The 11,189-nt window shown below is 43.1% G+C and overlaps 1 protein-coding gene across 2 annotated transcripts in view; it reads right to left on the reverse strand.

Annotated features, from left to right (window-relative positions):
- Positions 1-10,056, reverse strand: part of LOC133542951 (choline transporter-like protein 1) — a 52,859-nt gene extending 42,803 nt beyond the window's left edge. Inside the window, exons 1-3 of one of the 2 annotated variants that reach the window (XM_061887288.1) lie at positions 9,712-10,056; positions 5,696-5,782; positions 1,410-1,552 (exon numbers count right to left, since the gene is read on the reverse strand). In XM_061887288.1, the coding sequence (XP_061743272.1) occupies positions 1,410-1,552; positions 5,696-5,782; positions 9,712-9,735 (254 nt within the window). In that variant the 5' untranslated portion in view covers positions 9,736-10,056. Of the gene's footprint in view, positions 1-1,409; positions 1,553-5,695; positions 5,783-7,950; positions 7,978-9,711 lie in introns of those variants that run through there. The other variant, XM_061887366.1, reaches the window with a different exon arrangement.
- Between the last annotated feature and the right edge of the window lie 1,133 nt (positions 10,057-11,189).

The raw sequence follows: 11,189 nt of genomic DNA on the forward strand, positions 1-11,189 counted from the left end.
CAGGTGCAACACGCACCCTCATAGCATACACTATTGTATAGTTTGCACATGCAGTTTTACTAGATCAGGTGCAACACGCCCCCTTATAGTATACACTATCGTATAGTTTGCACATGCAGTTTTACTAGATCAGGTGCAACACGCCCCCTTATAGTATACACTATCGTATAGTTTGCACATGCAGTTTTACTAGATCAGGTGCAACAGGCCCCCTCATAGTATACACTATTGTATAGTTTGCACATGCAGTTTTACTAGATCAGGTGCAACACGCCCCCTCATAGTATACACTATTTTATAGTTTGCACATGCAGTTTTACTAGATTAGGTGCAACACGCCCCCTCATACTATACACTATTGTATAGTTTGCACATGCAGTTTTACTAGATCAGGTGCAACACGCCCCCTCATAGCATACACTATTGTATAGTTTGCACATGCAGTTTTACTAGATCAGGTGCAACACGCCCCCTCATAGTATACACTATTGTATAGTTTGCACATGCAGTTTTACTAGATCAGGTGCAACACGCCCCCTCATAGTATACACTATTGTATACTTTGCACATGCAGTTTTACTAGATCAGGTGCAACACGCCCCCTCATAGTATACACTATTGTATAGTTTGCACATGCAGTTTTACTAGATCAGGTGCAACACGCCCCCTCATAGTGTACACTATTGTATAGTTTGCACATGCAGTTTTACTAGATCAGGTGCAACACGCCCCCTCATAGTTTACACTATTGTATAGTTAGCACAAGCAGTTTTACTAGATCAGGTGCAACACGCCCACTCATAGTATACACTATTGTATAGTTTGCACATTAAGTTTTACTAGATCAGGTGCAACACGACCCCTCATAGTATACACTATTGTATAGTTTGCACATTAAGTTTTACTAGATCAGGTGCAACACGCCCCCTCATAGTATACACTATTGTATAGTTTGCACATGCAGTTTTACTAGATCAGGTGCAACACGGCCCCTAATAGTATACACTATTGTATATTTGCACATGCAGTTTTACTAGATCAGGTGCAACACGACCCCTCATAGTATACACTATTGTATAGTTTGCACATGCAGTTTTACTAGATCAGGTGCAACACGCCCCCTCATAGCATACACTATTGTATAGTTTGCACATGCAGTTTTACTAGACCAGGTGCAACACGCCCCCTCATAGTATACACTATTGTATAGTTTGCACATGCAGTTTTACTAGATCAGGTGCAACACGCCCCCTCATAGTATACACTATTGTATAGTTTGCACATGCAGTTTTACTAGATCAGGTGCAACACGCCCCCTCATAGTATACACTATTGTATAGTTTGCACACACTGTTTAGCGCGTGGCTGTGAACAGATCAGGCACCGAGTGTCCTGTGTGATGAACTCACTTGTTGTCGAGCATGTTCCGGCCACTGAGTTCCACACCCTGGATCTTGGTGTTGTTGTGACCACAGACGTTACCGTAGCTGTCGTATCCGTAGACGAGCCGTGTGGTAGCTCCGGTCACGATGGTGAAGCCACAAATGCAAGCCTGCAAAACACAACGGGTAGCATTCAAGGGGCGGCAAATAACCTTTTAAATGCTGTACGGTGTTTAGTGGTGTGAGGACAAATTGTGAAGCAAAATTCAAATTAAATCAAGTGGAAATTTACAGAGTATATGAAACTAAATTATTGGGAATAATAATTGATCATAAATGATGTTGGAAACCGTATATTGAATATATAAAGGGAAAAATATCCAAATCCATTGCTATTCTGTAAAAAGTAAGACACATGCTGAATAAGACATGTCCGCATATGTTATATTATTCTTTTATTTTTCCATATTTAACATATTGAGTTGAAGTTTGGGGAAATGTTTATAAAACAAACATAGAGCCAATAGTTGAACTTCAAAAAAGGGTCATTAAAATAATACACAGAGATTGCTACTATGAACATAATACATTATTTATACGTTCTAATGGGTTAAAATGTTCAGATATTGTGTTTTTAAAAACAATGGAAATGATGTTTGGAGTAAAGAACAACAGCCTTCCAGCTTGTATTCTCAGCTTCTTTTAATTAAGAGGAGAAAACTATCATTTATGGGGGATATTGATTTCTGAAATAGGTAAAGTAAGAAGGAATATAAAGTATTTCAGTTAAAGGAGTTAAATGGAGGAAGAAGCTCAGTGATGAGTTGAAGACATGTACTTCTTTGTTAATGTTTAAGAAAGCCTTGAAAGGTGAAATAATTGACAATGGTAAAATATAACAACGATTACTTTCATCCCATTGAATGTTTTAACGATGTTCCAGGCAATGTAATTTTCAGTGCAGGTATAGGATTGACACATACCTTTTTACGTCATTCTTTTTCTTTTCTTTTTGTGTGTAAATGTGTATGATACCGTCGATCATAATATTTTATTAGAACGTATCAAAACACGAATTGGTATGTCAAACTTAGCCCTGTCTTGGTTTAACTCTTATCTTACTGATAGGATGCAGTGTGTCTCCCATAACAATGTGACCTCGGACTACGTTAAGGTAACGTGTGGAGTTCCCCAGGGTTCGGTCCTTGGCCCTGCACTCTTCAGCATCTACATGCTGCCGCTAGGTGACATCATACGCAAATACGGTGTTAGCTTTCACTGTTATGCTGATGACACCCAACTCTACATGCCCCTAAAGCTGACCAACACGCCGGATTGTAGTCAGCTGGAGGCGTGTCTTAATGAAATTAAACAATGGATGTCCGCTAACTTTTTGCAACTCAACGCCAAAAAAACGGAAATGCTGATTATCGGTCCTGCTAGACACCGAACTCTATTTAATAATACAACTCTAACATTTGACAACCAAACAATTAAACAAGGCGACACGGTAAAGAATCTGGGTATTATCTTCGACCCAACTCTCTCCTTTGAGGCACACATTAAAAGCGTTACTAAAACGGCCTTCTTTCATCTCCGTAACATCGCTAAAATTCGCTCCATTCTGTCCACTAAAGACGCTGAGATCATTATCCATGTACTGCTTGCCTGTGTATCGGCTGGGGACATCTCTGCGCTGCTGGTCCGCCTACGCTTGGGATGGTTTCCTGCTGGCTCCGCTGTGAACGGGACTCTCGCTGCTGTGTTGGATCCGCTTTGGACTGGACTCTCGCGACTGTGTTGTATCCATTGTGGATTGAACTTTCACAGTATCATGTTAGATCCGCTCGACATCCATTGCTTTCCTCCTCTCTAAGGTTCTCATAGTCATCATTGTCACCGACGTCCCACTGGGTCATTATTGTCACCGACGTCCCACTGGGTGTGAGTTTTCCTTGCCCTTATGTGGGCCTACCGAGGATGTCGTGGTGGTTTGTGCAGCCCTTTGAGACACTAGTGATTTAGGGCTATATAAGTAAACATTGATTGATTGATTGATTGATGATTGTTAAATATGTATCATCTGTGCTGTTAAACTGCTCACACAAAATGGTTGATGGTTGATTATACGACCCAAATAAACTTATTTCATTCATTCATTCACGTTTACCTTTTTAAACCAAAACTACAACACCAGCAGATTAAATACATTTTAAAGAGGTTGTAGCACATACAATGGTGCCATGGCGCTAGCTGTGTCACTGTCCAATTGGAAATGTAAATAATACGCTTTGCCAAGCACTCCTTTTGTTGCGTGCGCATTAGAAGGGGCGGAGCCAACATGGTGTCGGAGCAGGAAGAGGGCGGGGTATAATGCTTGCAGCTGCTTTAAACGCAAGCGCCCGCGAGGCAGCCGCCTAACGGCCGCAAACACTTTCTGGTGTTACATTCAACATGGAAAGGCATTTTTGCACATGTTGAACATGTGTGTAGCTTTGTCAATGTGTACACAACATGTCGGGAAGCAGCTATTTATTGTTTGAGTAATCGTGTAATCTGTCCATCAGTTAATCAGAGTGATCAGATAAAAGTGAGTTTTATTGCCTCAATATGTATTGTGAGGAAAATAGATGAAATAAATGATTCTTTATCTGCTAACTATAATGCAGATTTTTTTTTTGTACGTCTATCTCATTCCTGTGCATTCTAAATAGCAGAAAACTGCTGGAAAGAGGTGGCTTACAATGAACTGTTATGCCTATAAAGCCCTCTAAAAAACATTGAAAAACCTCCATCAACATGTTATGTAATGATTGAAGTGTGTATGTAATGTAGGCACAATCGTGATAACCATCCATCATCTTCCGCTTATCCGAGGTCGGGTCGCGGGGGCAACAGCCTAAGCAGGGAAACCCAGACTTCCCTCTCCCCAGCCACTTCGTCTAGCTCTTCCCGGGGGATCCCGAGGCGTTCCCAGGCCAGCCGGGAGACATAGTCTTCCCAACGTGTCCTAGGTCTTCCCCGTGGCCTCCTACCGGTTGGACGTGCCCTAAACACCTCCCTAGGGTGGCGTTCGGGTGGCATCCTGACCAGATGCCCGAACCACCTCATCTGGCTCCTCTCGATGTGAAGGAGCAGCGGCTTTACTTTGAGCTCCTCCCGGATGGCAGAGCTTCTCACCCTATCTCTAAGGGAGAGACCCGCCACACGGCGGAGGAAACTCATTTGGGCCGCTTGTACCCGGGATCTTATCCTTTCGGTCATGACCCAAAGCTCATGACCATAGGTGAGGATGGGAACGTAGATCGACCGGTAAATTGAGAGCTTTGCCTTCCGGCTCAGCTCCTTCTTCACCACAACGGACCGGTACAACGTCCGCATTACTGAAGACGCCGCACCGATCCGCCTGTCGATCTCACGATCCACTCTTCCCTCACTCGTGAACAAGACTCCTAGGTACTTGAACTCCTCCACTTGGGGCAGGGTCTCCTCCCCAACCCGGAGATGGCACTCCACCCTTTTCCGGGCGAGAACCATGGACTCGGACTTGGAGGTGCTGATTCTCATTCCGGTCGCTTCACACTCGGCTGCGAACCGATCCAGCGAGAGCTGAAGATCCCGGTCAGATGAAGCCATCAGGACCACATCATCTGCAAAAAGCAGAGACCTGATCCTGCGGTCACCAAACCGGAACCCCAAAAAATACAGTAAATATTTAATGTTATCACGATTCTCACTTTTATGGACAGAATCGAGATAACATTAAATATTTACTGTATTTTGGTCATGTCAGGCATTACTGCAACCTCTTTCCTGCGAGCACGGCAACCAACACTTCACCTCCCTCAGCAACACAGTGTGTTTTGCGTTTGCTTCTCCTAATCGTGAGACTTTGTGAGACCCGACGACAACTAACTTTGGGACAAATGAGGATCCAGAACCTTATCGAAACGAGTTTGACCCGGCGGGAATTTTAGACATGCGCTAATAAAAATAATATTTTGCGAAAGGAGTTTGACCCGGCAGTAATTCTAGTCAGGTGCATACTATATACCCGGCGGCAATTCAAGGAAATACGGTCACCATGTCCTCCATTATTAGCTGACTTTTGCAAGCGTTTATTTAGGAGTTAGAATGTATAAAAAAAGACCAAGATGTGATTTAGTGTCACATAAGGATTGTGACTCATAGGCAAAATTATAAAAAAAAAGCTGCAGTTCCCTTTTAAGCGAGGTCTTGCAACTTGTTATTAAAAGGATGAACTTTTCCAAAGGCTGCACAGCAAACAAAGTAGATGAGGAGTGTGCACCTACCATGCCCACGCAGAAGAGGATGAAAAAGATGAGCCATGGGATGTCCGTGCAGCTCCGATCCTGTAGTGGGTTCCAGTCCCGTTTGCTCTGCCAAGACATGAAGGCACCGGAAGTGAGTAGGAGTTGAAAAAGTGTCCACACAAATGTTGTTTCTCGACTCTGCTGCTGATGTGCGGTTACACTGTCAACAACACAACACGCCTCTGTCTGAAGACTGACGCGATGGTACGGACACACGCACACAAACACGCACGCACGCACGCACGCACGCACGCACGCACGCACGCACGCACACACGCACGCACGCACGCACGCACGCACACGCACGCACGCACACACATGCACAAACCAACTCAAACAAACAGTTTGAATGAGCCAAGGTTGAGTATGTCTGACCTCTGTGCTGCTACAACATCCCAGGATCAAACAAACAAACAAACAAACACACACACACACACACAAATAAACAAACAAACAAACCTCAGCGCTGCTACAACATCTCATGATCAAACACACACTCACACAAACAAACAAACATCTGTGCTGCTACAACATCCCATGATCAAACACACACAAACAAACACACACTCACACAAACAAACAAACATCTGCGCTGTTACAACATCCCATCATCAAACACACACAAACAAACACACACTCACACAAACAAACAAACATCTGTGCTGTTACAACATCCCATGATCAAACACACACAAACAAACACACACTCACACAAACAAACAAACATCTGTGCTGCTACAACATCTCATGATCAAACACACACAAACAAACACACACTCACACAAACAAACAAACATCTGTGCTGCTACAACATCTCATGATCAAACACACACAAACAAACACACACTCACACAAACAAACAAACATCTGTGCTGCTACAACATCTCATGATCAAACACACACTCACACAAACAAACAAACATCTGTGCTGCTACAACATCCCATGATCAAACACACACAAACAAACACACACTCACACAAACAAACAAACATCTGTGCTGCTACAACATCTCATGATCAAACACACACAAACAAACACACACTCACACAAACAAACAAACAGCTGTGCTGCTACAACATCTCATGATCAAACACACACAAACAAACACACACTCACACAAACAAACAAACATCTGTGCTGCTACAACATCCCATGATCAAACACACACAAACAAACACACACTCACACAAACAAACAAACATCTGTGCTGTTACAACATCCCATGATCAAACACACACAAACAAACAAACACACAAACCAACAAACACACAAACATCTGTGCTGCTATAACATCCTATTACCAAACAAACACACAAACGAACAAACAAGCGAACAGACATCAGTGCTGCTACAACATCCCATGATCAAACACACAAACAAACACACACTCACACAAACAAACAAACATCTGTGCTGCTACAACATCCCATGATCAAACACACACAAACAAACACACACTCACACAAACAAACAAACATCTGTGCTGTTACAACATCCCATGATCAAACACACACAAACAAACACACACTCACACAAACAAACAAACATCTGTGCTGCTACAACATCCCATGATCAAACACACACAAACAAACACACACTCACACAAACAAACAAACATCTGTGCTGCTACAACATCTCATGATCAAACACACACAAACAAACACACACTCACACAAACAAACAAACAAACATCTGTGCTGCTACAACATCCCATGATCAAACACACACAAACAAACACACACTCACACAAACAAACAAACATCTGTGCTGCTACAACATCTCATGATCAAACACACACAAACAAACACACACTCACACAAACAAACATCTGTGCTGTTACAACATCTCATGATCAAACACACACAAACAAACACACACTCACACAAACAAACAAACAGCTGTGCTGCTACAACATCTCATGATCAAACACACAAACAAACACACACTCACACAAACAAACAAACATCTGTGCTGTTACAACATCCCATGATCAAACACACACAAACAAACAAACACACAAACCAACAAACACACAAACATCTGTGCTGCTATAACATCCTATTATCAAACAAACACACAAACGAACAAACAAACAAACAGACATCAGTGCTGCTACAACGTCCCATTATCAAACACACAAACAAACATACAAACACACAAACATCTGTGCTGCTACAACATCCTATTATCAAACACACACACACACAAACAAAAAACAAACACACAAACAAACCTCAGTGCTGCTACAACATTCCATTATCAAACACACAAACAAACACACACTCACACAAACAAACAAACATCTGTGCTGCTACAACATCTCATGATCAAACACACACAAACAAACACACACTCACACAAACAAATAAACAGCTGTGCTGCTACAACATCTCATGATCAAACACACACAAACAAACACACACTCACACAAACAAACAAACATCTGTGCTGCTACAACATCTCATGATCAAACACACACAAACAAACACACACTCACACAAACAAACAAACAAACATCTGTGCTGTTACAACATCCCATGATCAAACACACACAAACAAACACACACTCACACAAACAAACAAACATCTGCGCTGCTACAACATCTCATGATCAAACACACACACACAAACACACACTCACACAAACAAACATCTGTGCTGTTACAACATCCCATGATCAAACACACACAAACAAACAAACACACAAACCAACAAACACACAAACATCTGTGCTGCTATAACATCCTATTACCAAACAAACACACAAACGAACAAACAAACAAACAGACATCAGTGCTGCTACAACGTCCCATTATCAAACACACAAACAAACATACAAACACACAAACATCTGTGCTGCTACAACATCCTATTATCAAACACACACACACACAAACAAAAAACAAACACACAAACAAACCTCAGTGCTGCTACAACATTCCATTATCAAACACACACAAACAAACAAACAAACAAACAAACCTCTGTGCTACAAACCCTGTTTCCATATGAGTTGGGAAATGGTGTTAGATGTAAATATAAACAGAATACAATGATTTGCAAATCCTTTTCTAATATGCAATGCAAAACACATTTATCAACAACACCCAGAAACGCTGCCAGCTTATCTGGGCCATAGCTCATCTAAGATGGACTGATGCAAAGTGGAAAAGTGTTCTGTGGTCTGACAAGTCAACATTTCAAATTATATTTGGTAACTGTGGACGTGGTGTCCTCCGGAACAAAGAGGAAAATAACCATCCAGATTGTTAAAGTGTAAAAGCCAGCATGTGTGATGGTATGGGGGTGCATTAGTGCCCAAGGCATGGGTAACTTACACATCTGTGAAGGCACCATTAATGCTGAAAGGTACCTACAGCTTTTGGAACAACATATGTCGTCATCCAAGCAATGTTATCATAGACGCCCCTGCTTATTTCAGCAAGACAATGCCAAGCCATGTGTTACAACAGCGTGGCTTCCCAGTAAAAGAGTGCAGGTACTTTCCTGGCCCGCCTGCAGTCCAGACCTGTCTCCCATGGAAAATGTGTGGTGCATTATGAAGCGTAAAATAGGACCGCGGAGACCCCGGACTGTTGAAGGACTGAAGCTCTACATAAAACAAGAATGGGAAAGAATTCCACTTTCAAAGCTTCAACAATTAGTTTCCTCAGTTCCCAAACGTTTATTGAGTGTTGTTAAAAGAAAAGGTGATGTAACACAGTGGTGAACATGCCCTTTCCCAACTACTTTGGCACGTGTTGCAGCCTTGAAATTCTAAGTTAATTATTATTTGCATAAAAAAATAAAGTTTATGAGTTTGAACATCAAATATGTTGTCTTTGTAGCATATTCAACTGAATATGGCTTGAAAGGGATTTGCAAATCATTGTATTCTGTTTATATTTACATCTAACACCATTTCCCAACTCATATGGAAACGAGGTTTGTAGTACAACATCCCGTTATTAAACAAACACACAAAGAAACAAACCTCAGTGCTGCTACAACATCCCATGATCAAACATAAGATGTCGCGAGATGAAAAAGGAAACTTTAGTGGTTTTTCTGGACTTCAACTTAAGTTTGTCTTCTTTTTCCAAGTCTTTACTCTCTGACGTCACACTCACACATGACTGACTAGCACGCCGCAATAACTTAGCACCACTTCACTTTGTACGGTAACAATCACACTTTGTAACAGAAAGTCAAGTTAGTAGAGTAACAATCACACTTTGGAGCAGAAAGTGAAGTTAGTAGAGTAATAATCCACTTCGGAGCAGAAAGTTAGCAACATCCGTCACTCCCTGAGATCAACGCGGAAGAAGTGTTCCCATGGTGCATTCACGGGGTGCGGGAAACTTGACTGAAAGTAACTAAACATCACGTTTACAAGAATGTGCTCTGGGTTTCTCTCCTCCTCTACTTTTATTTAGCCAAGTTGCTCTTACATCTCATGATTTACTCTCAAAGCATTTGCGAAGCTTTTTTTTTGTGTGTGACAGAACGCTTGTCTTTTTGGAAAAGGAAAATTTCCGAGGGTCCGCGAAAGCAGCTGTCCCCAAACAGGAGTGGTTAAAACAGGGGCGTCACACTGCTTTTCTTTGGGGGACACTTGCAGGGCCCAGACAACACTTCAAGGGCAGACAACACTTCCAGGGCCCCAACAACACTTCCAGGGCCCCGACAACACTTCAAGGGCCCCAACAACACTTCAAGGGCAGACAACACTTCCAGGGCCCCAACAACACTTTCAGGGCCCCGACAACACTTCAAGGGCAGACAACACTTCCAGGGCCCCAACAACACTTTCAGGGCCCCAACAACACTTCCAGGGCCCCAACAACACTTCAAGGGCAGACAACACTTCCAGGGCCCCAACAACACTTCAAGGGCCCCGACAACACTTCAAGGGCAGACAACACTTCCAGGGCCCCAACAACACTTTCAGGGCACCGACAACACTTCAAGGGCCCCAACAACACTTCAAGGGCAGACAACACTTCCAGGGCCCCAACAACCCTTCCAGGGCCCCGACAACACTTCAAGGGCCCCAACAACACTTCAAGGGCAGACAACACTTCCAGGGCCCCAACAACACTTTCAGGGCCCCAACAACACTTCAAGGGCAGACAACACTTCCAGGGCCCCAACAACACTTTCAGGGCCCCGACAACACTTCAAGGGCCCCAACAACACTTAAAGGGCAGACAACACTTCCAGGGCCCCAACAACACTTCAAGGGCAGACAACACTTCCAGGGCCCCAACAACACTTGCAGGGCCCAGACAACACTTCCAGGGCCCCAACAACACTTCCAGGGCCCCAACAACACTTTCAGGGCCCCAACAACACTTCCAGGGCCCAGACAACACTTCCAGGGCCCAGACAACACTTCAAGGGCCCCAACAACACTTGCAGGGCCCAGACAACACTTCAAGGGCCCCAACAACACTTGCCCCAGAAACCCAT

This window comes from Nerophis ophidion, linkage group LG01, assembly GCF_033978795.1.
Source record: "Nerophis ophidion isolate RoL-2023_Sa linkage group LG01, RoL_Noph_v1.0, whole genome shotgun sequence".
Lineage (NCBI taxonomy): Eukaryota > Metazoa > Chordata > Actinopteri > Syngnathiformes > Syngnathidae > Nerophis > Nerophis ophidion.